This window comes from Phyllobates terribilis, unplaced genomic scaffold (assembly GCF_046119375.1).
Source record: "Phyllobates terribilis strain yellow unplaced genomic scaffold, ASM4611937v1 Scaffold_3__8_contigs__length_932513732, whole genome shotgun sequence".
Classification (NCBI taxonomy): Eukaryota; Metazoa; Chordata; class Amphibia; order Anura; family Dendrobatidae; genus Phyllobates; species Phyllobates terribilis.
The window spans coordinates 568,430,604-568,452,443 of record NW_027362763.1 but is presented as its reverse complement, the minus strand read 5'-3'; the positions used below and the strand labels follow the sequence as shown (position 1 = coordinate 568,452,443).

The window sequence follows — 21,840 nt, the reverse complement described above, 5'->3', positions numbered from 1 at the left end:
CCCTTCACCACCCTAAATTTGATAATACGGTATATGGTAAATCCAGGAATATTAATTAATACCTCATAAACATCCAAATGCAATATGTGTAATGTACAGTGGTGCTTGAAAGCTTGTGAACTCATCAAATATTTCCATATATATTTCTAAATTTGGGCTAAAACTTGATCAGATTTAAACATAAGACCTAAAAGTAGATAAAGTGAATGACATAAGAAAAATGATTATAAAATATTAGACTTTGTCATTTTTTAAAAGAGGACGTTTGTGAGTGTCAAAAGTATATGATCCTTTAGGATTATCAGATATTGTAATTTGAAGGTGAATTTAAAGTCTAGTGTATTAAATCAATGGAATGACAGGAGTAAGTGGGCAACCTATTTAATTTAAAGAACTGGGATCAAAGTCTGATATTCCCAACACATTTGTGGAACTGTATCATGGCAGGTACAAAGGAGACTTTTGAGGTCCTCAGAAGTGCTATTGATGCTAATCAGTTTGGAACAGCTTACAAAATCATCTCTAATGAGTTTGGACTCAAAAAATCCAGTCAGACAGATTGTGTACAAATGGAGGAAATCTAAAACCATGATTATCCTCCAACAAAGATCACTCCAAGAGAAATGCATATTGTGACGATATAGCCTATAATCTTAATCAGCCAGATGGTTAGATATGTTAAGCCAAGAGAAATACACTTCTTGTTGACTTGTAAATATATGTGTATTTCTGTGGCGGATCAAAAAGGACATACCGTATTTTTCGGACTATAGGATGCACTTTTTTCCTCCAAAATTTTGGAGGAAAGTGGGGGGTGTGTCTTATAGTCTGAATATATATGGATTATATAAGGTGGCTGTGGATGATGTGGGGGAGTGGCAGTGGCGGTGGAGCGGGCACAGGAGGCAGGAGCCGCCTGCTACAGCCTATGCTGTGCCCGCTACTAAAGAATATGAATATTCACTGCTCCCCACCCCCATGGGCATGGGAAGCACTGAATATTAATTTTCCTTAATAGCGTTCACACTGTACCACAGCACGGCTCCTACAGCAGCCGGTGGTCAGCGTGCCCGCTATTAAAGTCCATGATCATTCTCTACAACCCACTCCCATGGGTTGTAGTGAATATTCATGAACTTTAATAGCGGGCATGCTGACCGCCGGCTGCTGCAGGAGCCGCGCTTCTAAAGTTCATGAATATTCACTACAACCCATGGGAGTGGGTTGTAGAGAATATTCATGGACTTTAATAGTGGGCACGCTGACCACCGGCTGCTGCAGGAACCATGCTGTGGTACAGTGTGAGTGCTATTAGAGAGATTAGAGAGAACGAATGGTCACTGCTCCCCACGCACACAGTCCTGGCATGGGGAGCAGTGACTCTTCCGGAGCAGCATCTCACAGTGTGATTGCGCATGGCGTCATCGCCATGAGCGGCTCACACTGAGATCAGTGCTGGCTGCAGAGGAGGACACACCACTGGAACACAGGGAAGAAAGGTGAGTAGAACTAGTGATTATTTTTTTGTGTGCAGCATGGGATTGGTGTGCTAAGCATACCAAGAAGAAGGATGAGGGGGACCATACATACCAGGAAGAAGGATGAGGGGGACCATACATACCAGAAAGAAGGATGAGGGGGACCATACATACCAGGAAGAAGGATAGGGGGACCATACATACCAGGAAGAAGGATGAGGGGGATCATACATACCAGGAAAAAGGATGAGGGGGGCCATACATACCAGGAAGAGGGATGAGGGTGCCCATGCATACCGGGAAGAGGGATAAGGGGTGCCATACATACCAGGAAGAGGGATGAGAGATGAAGGGTGCCATGCATATCAGGATGAGTGGGGCTATGCATACTTGGATGAGGAGTGACATGCATACCAGAATGAGGGGTGCCATGCATACCAGTAAGAGGGACGAGGGATGCTATGCATACCAGGATGAGGGGTGCCATGCAATCAGGATGAGGGGGGCATACATACTAGAATAGGGGGTGCCATGCATACCAGGATGAGGTATGAAGGGATGAGAGGTGCCATGCATACCAGGATGAGGGGTCCCATGCATACCAGAATGGGGATGGGGGACAGGTATAACAGGGTGTTTATTTACAAGAGCCTCCTCCTATACCAACTATGTAAATAGATTTGCACAATGAGACCTGAGCCCTGTGAGTAATAAATTAAGTAATAATTAAGTATTGCCACACTGTTTTACCCTCACCCTGTATTGTCTGAGTAGTGTTTTGCCCATGAAAGACCCTGGGTCTTCACACATATCATAGCCCACAAGGTCACAAACTAAGCCAAGGTAACCTCGAAGCAACTAAGGTCTCTCTCAAATTAGCTGATATTAAAGGGGTTGTCCACTACTAGGACAATACCTTCTTAAACTAAATGTTCGGCACGATAATATTAAAAAACCTATGCTCACCTCCGATGTCAGCTCTGTTACAGCGTTGTCGGCACTCGCGGTCCCGGGGCTGTGATGTGGTTGAATGACACGTGATGCCTGGTGCCCAATTAGTGCTGGCATCACTGTTCCCGCCTTCGGACAAACTGAACATGAAGAGGAAGTCCGGGATCAGCTGCAGCTGCTTGTTCTTGGATGGTAGCCCTGATTCAAATAGGTCTTTCTGAGGCCATCAAGGTGTTTGTTTCTATCCATAGGGTTGGAACACATCTGATTGTATTTGATGGCTTGGCTGTAGACAATAGAGTCATATATGTGTTTTGGATGAGAACTGTCGCATTTAAGGTATGTTGGATGGTCAATCGGTTTCTGGTACAGGGACGTCGCTATTTCATTGTTTTGTAGCTTAATGAAGGTGTCCAAAAAGTTAATTTCAGTACAGGAGTAGTTGAGTGTTGGGATGAAATTGATGGTGGGATGAAAGTGAATAAAGTGTTGATGGAACATCTTTAGCTGTTGCTCAGACTCCGTCCAGATGATTAAAACATCGTCAATGTAATGGTAATAGGCCAGAGGCCTGATGGGACATAAGGACAAACAGTCACTTTCAAGCTTGGCCATTAAAAGATTTGCGTACTGTGAAGCCATTTTAGTCCCCATTGCTGTACCAGTCTTCTTTAGATATATGTTGTTATAAAATTCAAAGTAATTGTGGGTGAGGATTAGTGATGAGCGAGCATGGTCGAGATGCTCATTACTCGGCGAGTATTTTTTTTATGGTAGGGCGGGAGCTCGAGTCCCCGTCCCGCATGTTTGGCGCTTATTAGGCAGCCAAATAACATGCAGGGATTGCCTGACAGTCACTATAATGCCGTTGCAAATTTGGTTGTGGCATTAAAGTGATTGGCTGGCTGCATAGCATCATCGGGTCTATATAAGACCCGGGACCCTATGCTTGTCACAGTCTACCGGTCAAACCGGCAGAGAAGGGAGATCTGCAGCTGAACAAGGGAGAGAATTGGCGCTTATTTTAAACAGGGATTCCACACCACTATTATTAATTTCATTTAAACTAACAGTCCTTTTAAGGGCTCATTCTGATGATAGCAGTAGTTAGGTAGAGTTTGTGGAGACCTAGTATAGTACAGAATAGGGTCCATTGCCCGTTCTTTCTGCTGCTGGAACTCATATCAATAGCCCTATATATCAGGGCTAATAATATTCTTTTTTTTAATCCTGATAATTTTGGTGAAAAGACATATAATACACCATTTTTACTGCTACATTTGATTAACAGCATACAGCCAGATTTGGTTGATTTGAATAGCATTGCTGTATTGTGCAAGCACAGAAACTTGTCCATCATCTCAGGTGGTCAAATATTACTTCCATAATAATCCTGAATTTTTTTGGAAGCTGCCAAATATTATACTCCATTTAAAGTGTGGCAGTTGTTCATTGAAAACACACCCTCACTTGGTCGCTGCCAATAGCATCGCTATACCACCACTGCATAAAAACGTGGTCATCAGATGTGATCAAATATTACTGCGGTAATAATCCTGAAATTTTTTGCAAGCTGCAAAATATTATACTCCATTTAAAGCCTGCGAGTTGTGCGTTTAAAACATATCCACACTTGATCCCTGACCAATAGCATCGCTATACTGCCACTGCATAAAATATTGATCATCAGACATGATCAAATATTACTTTTGTAATAATCTTGACATTTTTGGCAAGCTGCAAAATATTATACTCCATTTAAAGTCTGTGAGTTCTGCGTTCAAAACATATCCACACTTGGTCGCTGACCAATAGCATCGCTATACTGCCACTGCATAAAAAATTGATCATCTGACATGATCAAATATTACTGTGGTAATAATCCTGACATTTTTTCCAAGCTGCAAAATATTTTACTCCATTTAAAGTGTGCCAGTTGTGCGTTCAAAACATATCCACACTTGGTCTCTGACCAATTCCATCGCTATACCACCACTGCATAAAAAATTGGTCATCAGATGTGATCAAATATTACTGCGGTAATAATTCTGCCATTTTTGGCAAGCTGCAAAAAAATATACTCCATTTAAAATGGTCAAGGCGCGTGGTAAGGGATGGGGAAGCGGATGTGATGTTGATGATGAACACAGAGGCCGATGCCATGGGCAAGATGAAACTGTGACTGCTGAAGGAGCACAACAAGTACCAACATCATGTCAACCTACCTTCCTGTCCCACTTTCTAGGAGGCCGCGGAACACCACTCTTGAAGCCAGACCAGTGTGAAAAGGTTGTTGGTTGGATAACAGACAATGCTTCCAGTCAGTTTGTCACCACCTCCACCCTGTCTTCCACATGGTCCAGTCTCAGTAGCTGTGAGTTTGGCCACATATTTCTCACCCTGATCCTCCTTCCTCCCACCATGCCGAGTGCTAGGAGACAAGTGATCCCAAACTTGGACACTTTGAAGAGCTGTTCACATTTCCATTTATAGATTCTGGGTTCTCGCTCTGTCCACTTCAAGCAGGACATGAGGAGATCGCATGTAGCGATGCCCAAATATTTGAGCAGCCACGGTCCACAAAGGCGATGATGGGAAAGTGCAATTACTGTCGCAAGAGGTGGATGATGATGAGACATAATTGCCAGAAAGTCAGGAGGAGGACCAGGGTGTGTATGTGGAAGACGAGGTGGTAGACGATGAAGTCAATGACCCAACCTGGAAAGGTGACATGCATAGCGAGGACAGCAGCGCAGAAGGGGAGGGAGCCGTAGCACCACAACTGGCAGCAAGAAGCAGTGGAGTGGCTACAGACACAAGGAGGGCAACTGTTCCCCAAAACACCAATATGAGGGAAGTTACCAATCCAACTGTTAGGTCTTCCTGAGTCTGGCACTTTTTTAAACACTGTCCAGTTAACCCAAAAAAGACATTTGTAACATCTGCCATGCCAACATCAACAGGGGCAGCAAAACTACCAGCCTGACCACCACCAGAATGCTCAGACACATGAGAGCAAAGCACCTGACTAGTTGAGCCAAATGCCAGAGTCTAGAAACAGTGTCTGCGGGTGACACCACTGCCTATTTCGCTGTTGTGCGTGCATGCCAATCCCCTGTCAATGATACAGGGGAAGATGTCTCCCACCCTGCACATGTCATTGCACACTTGCAACCACCACTGTGAGAAACCACATCCTCCCAACGCAGCATTCAGTTGTCCCTATCCCAGTACTTGGAACGCAAGTGAAAATACTCAGCTATCCACCCACAGGCCATAATACCAAACTGACATATTTCTAGACTGCTTGCACTGGAAATTTTGCCTTTTAGGCTTTTGGAGACGGAAGATTTCCGCAACCTCATGGCGCCGGCTGTCCCTCGGTACTCGGTCCCCAGTCATCACTATTTCTCCCGGTGTGCCGTCCCTGCCTTTAACAAGCATGTGTCCCAGAACATTACCCGTGCCCTCACCAATGCAGTTACTGGGAAGCTCCACCTAACTGTGAACACGTGGACAAGTGCTTGTGGCCAGGGACAGTACATTTCACTGACGGCACACAGGGCGAATATTGTGGATGCCGGGACTCAGTCGGACCCTGGGACGTAACACGTCCTCCTAATGCCGAAGATTGCGGGCCCTGGGTCAATCAGGGTTGCCTCCACATTCTACAGCAGCTCCTGCACCTTCTCCTCCTCTTCAGCCTCCATCTCTGAAACAATCACATCAGTCGCAAGCTGGAAGCACTGCAGCACTACCTCAGCCAAGTGGCAACAGGCTCTGCTGAAGCTAATCAATTAGGTGACAAACCGCACACAGCTGCAGAGTTATTGAAAGTTGTAACAGAGCAGGCAGATCTGTGGCTCTCACCACTAAACCTAAAACGTGACATGATCGTGTGTGACAATGGTCGGAACCTGGTGGCAGCTCTGAAGCTTGGCAACCTTGGACACGTATCATGCCTGGCCCATGTGCTCAACTTAGTGGTTCAGCGGTTTCTCAAAACCTACCCAGATCTGCCTGAGCTGTGTGCCCATTTTCGCAAGTCACCTACAGCTTCCACTGCCACGACAGTGCTTCAGCAGCATTTTCAGCTTCCAACTCACCGACTGGTGTGCAAATTCAGCGTTGCATATGTTGGGAAGGATTTGTGAGCAGCAGAGGGCATACCCATCAGTATTCAGGTCAGCCTCTGCACATAAGAGCTGATGAGTGGGCATGGATGTCTAATGTCTGTACCGTTCTCCAAAACTTTCAGGACTTCACCAAGATGGTGAGCGGCGATGACGCCATAATTAGCTTCACCATCCCGTTTCTCTGCCTACTGAAATGATCGCTGCTCACAATTTAAAAGGAGGCTTTGCAGGCGGAGCATGATGAGATGGAGCAAGAAACTATACAATGTGATGCTACACAGCCCAGCCTCATCTCCACACGGATTGGGTGATAATGAGGAGGAGGAGAAGGAGGAACAGGAGCTGGTTTCCTGCGCTACAGATGGTAATACTCACACCACATTCATACCTTCTGTTCAGCGTGGATGGCCTGAAAGGGGGAGGAGAGTGAGAATGAGGGAGAGGACCAGGAGGAGGAGGAGGAGGAGAACATGGTCAGTCGTTCACTTGGTGGGGACAGGGAAGTATTAAGGTCAGACTCCACACATATCAGGAGTGGACATGGATGTCAGACATATGTAACATCTTCCAAAACTTTGAGGACGCCACCAAGATGGTGAGCGGCAATGATGCCATAATTAATGTCACCATCCCGCTTCTCTGTCTTCTGAAATGCTCTGTGCTCACTATTAAAGAGGATGCATTGCAGGTGGAGCACGATGACGTGGAGCAAGGAACCATAAAGGGTGATTCCACACAGCCCAGCCTCATCTCATCCCAATGTGGATTGGGTGACAATGAGGGAGGAGGAGGAGGAGAAGGAGGAAGAACAGGAGCTAGTTTCCTGCGCTATAGACGGTACTACCTGCACAACTGTCATACCGTCTGTTCAGCGTGGATGGCCTGAGGACAGGGAGGAGGAGGAAGAGGAGGAGGAAAGCATGGTCAGTCTTCCTCTTGGTTAGTACACGGAAATCTTGCCTGTGTGCAGTCTGGCACACATTGCTGAGTTTATGATCAGCTGCCTTTCTCATAACCCTCGCGTTGTACGCATTTTGGGCAACAGTAATTACTGGTTGGTCACACTTCTAGACCCACTATACAAGGAGAACTTTCTATCTCTCCTTCCCATGGCGGAGAGGTCTAATAAAATGTTGCAGTACCAGAAAAAAAAAATTCCCATTTGACAACACTGGCGGCAGAAGTCACAGTTTCTTGGACAACAAAGGAGTACAGGCGATGGAGACACAAACCAGATGCAGCAGAGGCAGGAAAACCCTGTCAAAGGTCTGGGACAGTTTTCTCAGACCCTCCCAGAGCCCAGGTCCTGATGCCGGGGTACTCTGACAAGGAGGGAAAAGTTTTGGAAGATGCTGAAGGACTACTTTGATAATCGTACTAGAATCCTCCGTGATTCCTCTGTGCCTTACAACTATTGGATATCTAAGCTGAACACGTTGCAAGAACTTTCTCTCTACGTCTTGGAGGTCTTGGCTTGGCTTGCCCTGCCGCTAGTGTTTTGTCAGAGCAGATTTTTAGTGCCACCAGATGTATTATAACTGATAGGAGCATCCGTCTGTCAACTGAAAATGCTGACAGGCTGACTCTTATCAAAATGAACAAGGGCTGGATTGGGCCAGACTTCTCAACACCATCGGAAGATAGCAGCAGAAATATACTGAAATCCAGTGTTTTTTTGGGGGTAGTCTATTCCTATGCACCCCTTCACACCCAGACATGGGTATATGCTTCAGGATTTCGGTTATTTTATGTTGTCTTCCTCCTTCTCTTTTTCGTCATCCTCAACCGCCATATCACCAGGGTGACCATCATGCAACACCCACATTTTTTAAGGGTGTTTATGATGCCCGTAGGAACTATTTTTAGAGGCCTACCTCTAACATTCTATAAAATATATATGTATATTCCCCATACTACCTCTTGAAGCTCATCAAAAGAATGCCAAGAGTGTGCAAAGCAGTCATCAAAACAAAAGGTGCCTACTTTGAAGAACCTAGAATATAAGACATATTTTCAGTTGTTTCACACTTTTTTGTTAAGTATATAAATCCACATGTGTTAATTCATAGTTTTGATGACTTCAGTGTGAATGTACAATTTTCAAAGTCATGAAAATACAGAAAAATCTTTAAATGAGAAGGTGTGTCCAAACTTTTGGTCTGTACTGTATGTGTAGCAAAAGTTAGCCTGTCTCTTAGTAATTTGCTGAAAAAGATATTGCTGGCTATGATAACGAGGTTTTTTTTTTTTTTTAAACTGCAGCTAATCATTGTATAACAAATTCATTATATCACTGCACTCTTAAATAAATCAGAAATTATATTTTTAGCTTCCTGGAAAGATACACAGAGAAATAAGAGTGAAGATTGAAGGAAGGGAAGATGTTTGAGTTTTGCCACAAGGAATCTGATTGGTAATGATCATCCTTTATGCTATTTTATGAGGTCTATAACTTCCAAGACTTGGTAGCTATATGGCCCTTATAGCTACAACTATTGCACTTGAGTTACTGTGCCCTCAGTCACTATTCCTTAGATCTAGGAATATTTTTTGTATCTGTTACTGGAATGTGAGTGGTAAATTTTGATAGCTATCAAAATTGCTTGACAGCTATTTCAATTGAGAGTTATGGTTAGTTAGTCTGGCGGTCATATTTATTTAGGGTGTCAAATGCACTCTTTTGTGGTAGTTCATGTCTTAAAAAGTGATGTAAAATTCCATGGTGCTGAATAGGCTGAGGTTTAAAATGGATATTCCAAAGGATCTGACAAAAATAATGTCAACCATCATCAGTAGGGTCATTGCTGCCCTTTAACGGGTTTTCTGGTCTAAGATAATTTCAAAAATGACCATTTTTTTGGTCTTTATTAAAATGAAAAGGTTGATCGAAGAGTGTGGGGGATCTAAGAGTGTGGCAACCCAGTAGTCAGGATTACTTCGAATTCTGACAATCTGAGGGTCATGTTGCAGGTAGTGCAGCAGGAAGGCACTTATGTGTCTTGAGCATCTCGGAGCCCCAAAATTATTTTCCGGGCTAGATGCAGCTAAAAATTATTATTAATTTGAAAGCTGGTGGAGCTTAGTATAGATGGCCTAATAGAATCAGTACTGCACACTGCTACAAAGCCCAAATTATTTTCCAGCCAAGATACAGATAAACATGATTAGTAATTTTAAATCTGGTGGAGCTTAGTATAGATGGCCTAATAGAATCAGTGCTGCACACTGCTACAAAGCCCAAGTTATTTTCCAGCCAAGATACAGATAAACATGATTAGTAATTTTAAATCTGGTGGAGCTTAGTATAGATGACCTAATAGAATCAGTACTGCACACTGCAACAAAGCGCAAATTATTTTCCAGCCAAGATACAGATAAACATGATTAGTAATTTGAAAGCTTAAAACGGTTGGTAGGGTGATTTTAACCAATCATCAAGCTTTTACTCTCCCCAGGATGACACAGGGGTAGAAAAGTCGTTTCGGATCCATGATTTGTTCATCTTTATGAACGTGAGTCTGTCTACATTATCAGTGGAGAGCCATGTGCGCTTATCTGTCAGCACACCACCAGAAGCGCTGAACACACGTTCAGACAGAACGCTGGCTGCAGGGCATGACAAGATCTCCAAGGCGTAAGTGGCGAGCTCCGGCCATTTATCCAGATTGGAAGCCCAAAAAGAGCAAGGGTCCAGTGACAGAGTCATGGCTTCAATGTTTACTTGGAGATACTCCTGTACCATCGTCTCTAGGCGTTGACTATGTGTCAGACTTCTAGTCTCCTGTGGCCTTGCAAAGGATGGGCTAAAAAAGTGGTGAAATGATTCCGCAAAATTGATGTTACCAGCAGATACTGTGTTTCTGTTACGGTTTGAGTGCTGAACACTCGACGGTCCCACGGTTGGCAAGTTGGAACTGTGAGATTCACTACGTGCACCACTGGTGTTTTGTGGAAAAGCACATGTAAGATTCTGCAAGAGTCTCTGCTGATACTCCTGCATGCGTGCATCCCTTTCTATGGCTGGAATCATTTCTGCAAATTTACTTTTGTACCGGGGATCTAACAGTGTGGCAATCCAGTAGTCAGGATTATTTCTAATTCGCATAATTCGAGGATCATGTTGCAGGTAGTGCAGCAAGAATGCACTCAAGTGTCTTGCGCATCCAGGAGCACCAAGTCCCTGTTGTGTTGGTGGCGAGGTAACAATCATGCTTCCTTCCTCTGTCCTCTCCCCCCAACCTCGCACAACAGAAATGTGATCAAGGTCTCCCTCATCTGATGAGTCTTCCATCAGTTCGTCCTCCACTTCTTCCTGGGCTCCTGCACCTTCCTCACTAGTTTGGCTGCTACCATGCGCCCTGGTAAAACCATCTCCCCCACCCTCACATGCCTGCTGCCTTGGTGCTGCCGACCGTCTGGACCTTGCAGATGTTAGCCCTTCCGCATACAACTCCTCCTCCTCTACTTCCTCCACCTCCTCTTTTGCCACCACCTGACTCCGAATTCTGTTTAACATGTGCTCCAGCATGTAAATCACCGGAATAGTCATGCTGATAATGGCATCGTCAACACTAAACATCTTCGTCGCCATTTCAAAACTGTGCAGAAGGGTGCATAGGTCCCTGATCTGAGACCACTCCTCCAGCGTGATTTGCCCCACCTCTGGATCTCGTTGGCGCAGGCTATACGTCAGAACGTATTGCACCAGGGCTTGTCGGTGCTGCCACAGTCGCTGCAACATGTGCAGAGTTGAATTCCACCTGGTAGGCACATCGCATTTTAGCCGGTGAAGTGGCAGGCCCAACGACTTCTGTAGAGATGCAAGTCAGTGAGCTGCGGGATGCGAACGGCGGAAGTGAGCACACAGCGACCGTGCCCTCTGCAGAAGGCCATCTAGTCCGGGATAGTGGGCTAAAAATTGCTGGACAACCAGGTTCAACACGTGAGCCATACAAGGCACGTGTGTGACACCCAGGTTAGCAGCATTGTCGCACACGGCCTTCCCTGGTTTCAGGTCCAGTGGAGACAACCATTCATGAAATTGGTTCTCCAGAGCTGACCACAACTCCTCAGCTGTGTGACTCACATTTCCCAGACATTTCAAAGTAAAAACCGCCTGATGACGTTGAGCCCTACTGCCAGCATAGTAAGGAAGTGTGCAGGATCCCTTCTGCGCAGTTAGAAAGCTTGTGGCATGACCAGACAGGCTTTGGGTGCAGGTGGAGGACATAGAGGAGGTTGAGGAGGCAGAAGCAGTGGAGGAACTTTGAGATAAAGAGGATTGACGCACAACTCGTGGGGACGGCAAGACTTGGACAGCAGCCCCTTGTCCTGCTGTCACCATAGTTACCCAGTGCCCAGTCAGCGACATGTAACGCCCCAGTCCATGCCTACTCGTCCAAGTGTCTGTGGTGAAATGCACCCTGTCACACACAGAGTTTCTCAAAGAAGTGGTGATGTTGTGTGCGACATGCTGGTGGAGCACAGGCACACCTTTCTTTGAGAAGTATTGCCGACTGGGCATCTGGTACTGGGGCACTGCGACGGACATAAGGTCTCAAAAATCCTCTGTGTCCACCATGAGGAAAGGCAGCATTTCTGTAGCCAAGAGCTTGCAGATGGTGAAATTCAACCTCTTAGCTTTCTCATGGCTAGGAGGAAATGGTCTTTTACTTGTCCACATCTGAGGGACCGAGGGCTGGCTGTTGTGCTTAGACGGGGTTGATAAGGGTGTCCCCGTCAAACTGCCGGTCTGTGAGGAAGATGCAGGCGGACATGTTAGGTTGCCTTGATCCAAAGGTGGTGCTATCGATGTCGGACAGCGCTCAACACCAGCTGGTGTTACCACCTCCAAAGAAAATGATGACCTGCCAATAACGCTGGCTGTTGCGGGTAAGGAGGTGGCAGGTCTGCGTCCCAAAACAGGTGTGACTGCTGTCCCCCCAGTCACAGAGGATGAAGAGGCCGCGGATGCACAAGATGTGGCAGACGGTGGTTGGCCTGGCCGGCTAGGCCGCATTGTAGCACAGTGAGCTTCCCACTGCAACTTATGCTTCATGTCCATGTGCCGGTTCATGCATGAAATACTCAAACTATGTATTTTTTGGCATCTACTTAGCTTTTGCTGACAAATGTTACAGATAACACGAGTTGGGTCATCTTTATCGATCTGAAAAAATGCCCAGGCTATGCAAGGCTTAGCACCCATGCGACCTGAAGAGCCACCACGACTTCTGGTGAGAGGCAGAGTTGTGTTTGAGGATGCAGTTGTTGACGTGCTTCCTGTACTACGTCTCTGTCCAGGAAGGCGCAACCTGACCTCGTCGTCACTAGCATTCTCCTCCACCTTCTCTGCTGACCTCATCTCTTGGCTGACTGTGGGTTGACAGTAAGTGGGATCTCCAACCTCATCATCATCACCCTGTGTGTTATCACACCCGTCGTCCACAGAGCCAACCTGTTCCTGCCCTGACAAAAAACTAAAGTTGTCGCTCCAATCAGGTATTTGAGTCTCATCATCGTCTTCCTCATTGTCTCCACCAACAGGAGTTACAGTTTGGGAATGAGCGTCTACATTATGGTCAGAACCTTCTGCGTCTGGTCCTGGATCCGACTCATAAAGATTCTGGGCATCAGTGCAGATCATTTCCTCGTATGGATTCACAGAAGCTCTGGAGCCGACCTCTGATTCCCAGGCTATAGTATGAGTAAACAGCTCTGCAGACTCAACCATCTGTTCTACCTCATACTCAGACGGGCAGCTGGGTATTTGGGAGCTGTGAGGAAGCAAGTGCGATTGGGGTGACACCTCTGAGGACTGGAGTATTTGTGATGTTGAAGTTGATGTGGAGGAGAGCCCACTTAAAGGAGCACTTGATATCCGTTGAAGCACCTGCTGTTTTTGTGCCTCATCTGGAATTTGTAGCAATTGGCGTGGCCGTAAGAAAGGGATCTTATCACATTGTCCGCTAAAAGAAGTAGACATTTTAGTATGGCTGGAAGATGGTCTTTCTTCTGCAGATGTTACTGTTGCTTTAACACCTAACCCACGGACACAACCTTTTTTCCCCTTCCCAACATGCCTATTCCCCTTTCCACCAGCAGCAGGCCTTTTTCCACTCATTTTGGTGGTTAACTAATTCACAACTCTGGAGTTGTTTGCACAAAAAAACAATGGATGGGAACCGAGCAGAGCTGAGTGGCCAACTGTGGTATTAGGCCAAAACTATTGGCTGGGTTAGATGCAGAAAAAAATTATATTCAATTTGCAACCTGATGGAGGTCAGTATAGATGGACTAATAGACCAAGTCCCACACACTGCTAGAAGCCCAATTATTTTTTCAGAGCTAGATGCAGAAAAAAATTATATTGAATTTGCAACCTGATGGAGGTCAGTATAGATGGACTAATAGACCAAGTCCCACACACTGCTAGAAGCCCAAATATTTTTTCAGAGCTATATGCAGATAAAAATTATTTTTAATTTGCAACTTGATGGAGGTCAGTATAGATGGACTAATAGACCAAGTCCCACACACTGCTAGAAGCCCAAATATTTTTTCAGACCTAGATGCAGATAAAAATAATATTGAATTTGCAACCTGATGGAGGTCAGTATAGATGGACTAATAGACCAAGTCCCACACACTGCTAGAAGCCCAAATATTTTTTCAGACCTAGATGCAGATAAAAATTATTTTTAATTTGCAACCTGATGGAGGTCAGTATAGATGGACTAATAGACCAAGTCCCACACACTGCTAGAAGCCCAAATATTTTTTCAGAGCTAGAAGCAGATAAAATTTATTTTTCATTTGCAACCTGATGGAGGTCAGTATAGATGGACTAATAGACCAAGTCCCACACACTGCTAGAAGCCCAAATATTTTTTCAGAGCTAGATGCAGAAAAAAATAATATTCAATTTGCAACCTGGTGGAGGTCAGTATAGATGGACTAATAGAACAAGTCCCACACACTGCTAGAAGCCCAAATATTTTTTCAGAGCTATATGCAGATAAAAATTATTTTTAATTTGCAACCTGATGGAGGTCAGTATAGATGGACTAATAGACCAAGTCCCACACACTGCTGGAAGCCCAAATATTTTTTCAGACCTAGATGCAGATAAAAATTATATTGAATTTGCAACCTGATGGAGGTCAGTATAGATGGACTAATAGACCAAGTCCCACACACTGCTAGAAGCCCAAATATTTTTTCAGAGCTAGAAGCAGATAAAATGTATTTTTCATTTGCAACCTGATGGAGGTCAGTATAGATGGACTAATTGACCAAGTCCCACACACTGCTAGAAGCCCAAATATTTTTTCAGAGCTAGATGCAGATAAAAATTATTTCTAATTTGCAACCTGATAGAGGTCAGTATAGATGGAATAATAGACCAAGTCCCACACAATGCTAGAAGCCCAAATATTTTTTCAGAGCTAGATGCAGAAAAAAATTATATTGAATTTGCAACCTGATGGAGGTCAGTATAGATGGACTAATAGACCACGTCCCACACACTGCTAGAAGCCCAAATATTTTTTCAGAGCTAGATGCAGAAAAAAATTATATTCAATTTGCAACCTGGTGGAGGTCAGTATAGATGGACTAATAGACCAAGTCCCACACATTGCTAGAAGCCCAAATATTTTTTCAGAGCTAGATGCAGAAAAAAATTATATTCAATTTGCAACCTGATGGAGGTCAGTATAGATGGACTAATAGAACAAGTCCCACACACTGCTAGAAGCCCAAATATTTTTTCAGAGCTAGATGCAGAAAAAAATTATATTGAATTTGCAACCTGATGGAGGTCAGTATAGATGGACTAATAGACCACGTCCCACACACTGCTAGAAGCCCAAATATTTTTTCAGAGCTAGATGCAGAAAAAAATTATATTCAATTTGCAACCTGGTGGAGGTCAGTATAGATGGACTAATAGAACAAGTCCCACACACTGCTAGAAGCCCAAATATTTTTTCAGAGCTAGATGCAGAAAAAAATTATATTCAATTTGCAACCTGATGGAGGTCAGTATAGATGGACTAATAGAATGATGCTATGCCCAAAAGGTTTTACTTCACTAGGTGCAGTAAAAAAATTGGTATTCTATACAGAGGTGGTGTAGCTTGCAACACAGATAGGCTACTCCACTGACTAACACACTCTGCAATAGGCCAAAAAGGATTAGCTTTGCTAGATTTAGCCAAATGCTGTGAAAAAAACTTGCACAGCACTGGCACAGACCTGCCTGGCAAAAACTGATAGGAACTGATGTAACTTAGTCCTGAAAAGGACTGCAATTACAATTAGTCTTTACTCCCAACCTATCTATTTAAGAGCACAGACCTGCCTGATAAAAGTCGTAGGAAATGCTGTAACCTAGTCCTTAAAAGGACTGCAATCACAACTATTCCCTACTCCCAAGCTATCTGTAGATTTGTGCGAAAATTGGCTTGAAATTAACAAGGTATAGCGCACACAGCAACAGCGGTGCCGTCTAACACGCAGCTGCAGCAGTGAGAAAATGGTGGCGACAGGGAAAATGGCTGGGTCTTATAGGGCAAGGACATGTGACATACACTGCCAATGACAGATGCCCTTGCTTGTGTGAAAAAAAGCACTTCGCTCCGTGTGTGCGCTGCTGATAGGCTGACAGACTGCGCCTCCCCACTGTAAATGCGGGAATGAGAAAAAAAAATGGAGATCTTCATTATTCCTGCAGAGATCCATCCCCTGCCCCTCCCCCCGCCCCGCTGTACACTCAAACTGCGTATTAACATTAATTTTCATCGTTACTGAGAAAAAATCCAGTTATGATTTTGGTGCACGAACAGTTATCGAACATAACCTCGAACAGCCGAATTTTTTTCAAAACGTTCGTGTTCGCTGAACGGCTCGAACACCGCCCAAAACAGCTCGAATTTGAGATTGGCGAACAGTTTGAGTCGAACAACGCTCATCTCTACACATGACCACATGCATTTAATTTGCATACATACAGTCACGTGGTGACAAGTTTCATCCGGCTTTCCTCAATACAATTTTTTAGCTCTGCAAGAATGTAAATCTTTTTTGCCACCTGTCATTGTTTTGTACCTTTGTTTTTGCAGTTTCTTTTGCTTTATGGTAGAGAGAGAATCTATCACATAACGAAAAGTAATGTTTTATTTCTTTCATCTCTTTCACATCTCTCAAAACATACCTGAACAGATGACTCCGGCATCCTCATAGTGACCGCAATTATGTTCGCCCCAACCACTGTGACTGCACTGCCATAAGTACTGTTCAGTTCCTGAACAATGTACATTATCAAGCAAAATACTGTTAGAACCTTCTCCAAAATATGCATCACCCAAGGCTGCAATTCCATATCCACAGTTCATCTGTCTGCATACAACATTCGCATTACTGATGGTCCAAACATCATCACATACTGTTCCCCATTCATTGCCGTAATAGATCTCAACGCGTCCAGCACATGGATCGTTGCCATCAACAAGTCGCATGGGATAAATTTCTAAAATAAAAAGAAATATCTTTATAAGGGATGTATTTTATATTTATACAAGTCATTTATCCAGCATTCATTATAGCTGCCCACATACAAGTCCGATTTATTGCGACAAACAATTCACAATGACCAGAATCTATTAATTAATTAGGTGGATTTCAGCCCAAACAATTAAAAATGACCATATATTGATATTGCTATTTTTGCAAAGCGAAATCTGTATTGCAGCCATAATCAGGGCCGGCTCCAGGTTTTTCTGGGCCCCGGGCGAAAGAGTCTCAGTGAGCCTCTTTAACACATACCACGATTCATGATGCACAGATACCGCAGAGAAATATATATATATATATATATATATATATATATATATATATATAGCACAATGCCAAAGATTTCACTTCTTACATTACATGAGTGATATCTATTGTAAATTCCACAATAGCTCAGAAACCGGCGAATCGCTCCACACAGTATAATGGCCCCCATATAATGCTCCATACGGAATACTGGCCCCCATATAACGCTCCATACAGAATACTGGCCCCCATATAACGCTCCATACAGAATACTGGCCCCCATAAAACGCTCTGTACAGAATACTGGCCCCCATATAATACTCTGTACAGGATACTGGTCCCCTTATAATGCTCCATACAGGATACTGGCCCCCATATAATGCTCAAGCAGGCTGTTCCCCCCACATAATGCCCTATGCAGGCTGTTCCCCCCTTATAATGCCCCATGCAGGATGTCACCCCCCATATAATGCCCCATGTAATATGTCACCCCCCATATAATGCCCCATGCAGGATGTCACTCCCCCCATATATAATGCCCCATGCAGGATGTAAGCTCCCCATATAATGATCCATGCAGGATGTCACCCCCCATATAATGCCCCATGCAGGACGTCACCTCCCTTATAATGCCCCATACAGGATATCACGCTCCCATGTAATGCCCCATGCAGGATGTCACCCCCCATCTTTATAATGCCCCATGCAGGATATCACCCCCCTCTTTATAATGCCCCATGCAGGATGTCACCCCCCATATAATGCCCCATGCAGGATGTCAGTCCCCCATATAATGCCTCATGCAGGATGTTACTCCCCATATAATGCCCCATGCAGGATATCACCCCCCATATAATGCCCCATACAGGATATCGCCCCCCCATATAATGTCCCATGCAGGATGTCACCCCCCATATAATGCCCCATACAGGATATCACCCCCCCATATAATGCCCCATGCAGGATGTCACCCCCCTCTTTATAATGCCCCATGCAGGATGTCACCCCCCTCTTTATAATGCCCCATGCAGGATGTCACCCCCCATATAATGCCCCATGCAGGATGTCAGCCCCCCATATAATGCCCCATGCAGGATGTTACCCCCCATATAATGCCCCATGCAGGATATCACCCCCCATATAATGCCCCATACAGGATATCACCCCCCCATATAATGCCCCATACAGGATATCACCCCCCCCCCATATAATGCCCCATGCCTCCATACATTAAAATAAAATAAAAATCAAATACTCACCTCACTCCTCCTCACCTTCTGCAGCTGCTCAGGTCCAGACTCCAGCGTCGCCGGCGTCTTCCCGCTCTGTGCTGCCTGTGACAGCTCAGGTGAGGGTGCGGTGGAAAGACATCATTGCACCCTCTGACCTGTGACATCACAGGGAACCCAGAGCAGGAAGACAGCGGATCTGCGGAGGCATGGGGAGAGGTAAGTATCCGGCTGCCGGGGCCCTGAGCTAGCGGGGGAGAAGGGCGGGCGCTGGCACCGCTCTCCTCCGCCCATAGTCCGGCAGGGTGCCCGACCGCAAGTGGGCCCCCCGCCACCTCAGGGCCCCGGCACTTGCCCGGGTGCGCCGGGTGCTGACGCCGGCCCTGGCCATAATGATTGTCACTTTTGAATTGGCTTGACTAAAACTGATGGATAATTGTGATTCCGTCAGCATATTATTTAAAATAATAGAGATAGTTTTACAATTAATTCATGTGAAGCTGATTTTAAAGTGACAACTGATTTGACTCTGTTTTCTTTATTTTCACTAAATGGCTGCCACAGATGAATGTGGAGTTCAATAAGTAAAGATGTCTTTAAGTAAGAGCAAAAGACAAAAATAAGGCATAGTAACAATTTTTTTAACTTCTAATTAACTAAAATATGGGCATTTTTATGCTTTAGATAGCAATCTTCAGTCATTTACACTGAAAGCAATTAATCATTTGCAGAATGATTATTCATTTATTATTTAACTAATAATTATTATTATTATTATTGATCTAATAATTGTTTTGTGTGCAAAGAGAGAAACACCAAGCAATGACTGATAAAGCATTTGCTGATGATCTGGAAAGCTGGTCACTTAAATGGAATAATTCTGAGGGGAAAATAACCTAGACTGTGTCATACCTTTTCATTGCCTTGTGTTTTTGCTGTGCTCATGCTAGAGCCACAAAATTTTTGCTATGATTTTGAAAAATCTCCGCAAAACAATGTATTATGGCCGCAAGGTGTTAATGTAGTTTTAAAGGGAAGGTACCATCAATTTTTTTTTCTTTTTGTGAAAATAACATTATAATATTAATTTAAGCTTTGTAATGCAGTGTTTTCATAGATTGCAAATGACGCGCCCCCTGGGCCAGTGTTGTTGGGGATACCCGGAGCCGGATCAGATGGGGGTTGTAGTCTCCGAGTGGCTGTGATCCGGTCCGTGCCCAGGGTGTCAAGCTCAGTGTGTGGCAGTCCTTATGATGTTTCTAGATGTTCTTTTGTGTCAACTACGCCACCCGTTGAATTGCGGTCACACAGCCGCCGCTGCAGCAGGGTCCGCTGAGGCTGATGGTGTTTGTGCAGCTTAGGTAGTATAACCCCCAACGGGAGGGGTATAGCCTCAGGGGGTCAGGTGCAGAGGATGGTGGTTGTGGAAGTGCAGGGATGATGGTAATGAGAGTCAGAGTCGGGTTGTGCAGTTCAGGGTTCTTTACTTACTGCAGATGTTCCGGTCACTCCGGCCTTGAGTGACCACCCGAGCCGTGCTGCGTCCACCAGGTCCTGGACTCGGCCAACCCCCAAGTAGTTCTGGAGCGTGGTTCTGAGCTCCCTTTCTGTCCTGTCCTCGTCTCTGGCCTTCCCCACCAGGGATCCACCTATGTCCGGCTCCCTCGGGCCTTCTGTTGGTAACCCTTGACTCTGGGTTCCCTGACCCTACGCGTGGTCTGCCTTCCGGGTGGATATGGTGGGTGGCCGTGGCAGATGCTGCCCACGGCCTCCGGTCTCTGGCTGAGGTATGCTGTAGCCCCCACCAGTTTGGGATCCGGTACCCTGTTGCCAACTCTTCACCCTGTGTTTGTATTTGGGTTCTCAGAGTTCCTTCTTTCTCCCCCTCTGGGTCTTTCAAACTCCTCTCTCTCTCTGGGCCTTGGAGCTGCTCTTCTCCTCTGCTCTCTTCCTCTGCTCTGCAAAGTCTGATGTCTCTCTGACTTCTCACAGACTGACTGTGGCTGACTGACTGTGGCTGACTGACCCTGATCTTAGATGGTGCCCACCTTAAATACTCCCTCTATGTGTGAGCTCAGGTGACCAGCACCCAATGAGCTCCTAACTTTACCCAGGCTGCTCCCCCTATCTGCCCCTACACTACTGGGATGTACCACCCCCCTCCCACTCCAGCCAGGAACAGACTCGGTCGTACCTGCACATTTCTAAGTGGGAGTACCGTTGGTCTGCTCCTCGGAAATGGGATGTGTGTAGTGCATGCAGCTGACTGAGCTCAGTTCCACACTCCATCCTTACCCGGCAGTGGAATATCACACCTCTGGGTTGAGGTGCAATACCCCTGTAGCAGCCGAATCCTCAGGGTGCTACATTCCCCCCTGGTAAATCACAGCACGTCCTCGGGCTGTAAGATATAAAAAACACCAAAACATACAATTTTTTTCATAAACAACATAATAAAACATCATATAAAACTTTTCATAAATAACACTCTTGTCTTCTGGTACCTCCGGTCACGGTGCAACTTGTGACCGGGTAAAGTGCGACTGTCTCTTGAAGAAACACGGTTTCCTATAAAACCGGTAGGGGGCGCTTTAGGAAGCGCAACTATATACAAGGGGATATGGCCGCTCTCAGTCCTCGGCCAGGTATTAGGGAGGATTGACCGCTCTCAGTCCTCGGTCAGTGGGAATAGGGACACACGGGTTAACAGTTCAGTTCTCTGGTCCCAACGGGGACTATATTAGCAGCAACGGTTCACTGTGCCCCGACGGGCAACTATATACAGTCTCTATACTACCGTACTCAACGACGGCGTCCTCCTGCTCTTTCTTTGTGATTAACTTTAGCTTCAGACCCGTCCGGGTCCTCTTGCTCCTCTTCACACCGCAGCTCCTCCTCCGTCAGGCGATGCACATGGAGGGCTAGGGTCCTTTGGCACACTTGTGCCGGGTGAAGGTGACCTCGTCCCCTATATAAAGGTCACGACCTCTGTGTCCCTCCGGTAGGTGGGACTCAACGTCTCTCCTGGTCACGAAGACGTCGCCTGGGGTGCGGTGATCTCGGATGAAGCCCCACCCGTGCTGCATATTAAACTTGATCACAGTCCCGGTGGAAGGGGGACCATGAGCTGCACGGGGACTCCTCCTGGCCCGGCTCTTCTGCTCCGCGCTCTTTATTTGGGCTTGTTGTTCCCGGACCCGCCTCTCTCTCCGCTCCCTCTCAAAG

General features: G+C 45.5%; 1 protein-coding gene across 1 annotated transcript in view; it reads right to left on the bottom strand.

The window, feature by feature from the left end:
* The window catches only part of LOC141257186 (scavenger receptor cysteine-rich domain-containing protein DMBT1-like), a 458,733-nt gene that overhangs the window by 358,775 nt on the left and 78,118 nt on the right, over window positions 1-21,840 (bottom strand). Inside the window, exon 6 of the mRNA XM_073671423.1 lies at window positions 16,782-17,096. Within this exon, the coding sequence (XP_073527524.1) occupies window positions 16,782-17,096 (315 nt within the window). The remainder of the gene's footprint in view (window positions 1-16,781; window positions 17,097-21,840) is intronic.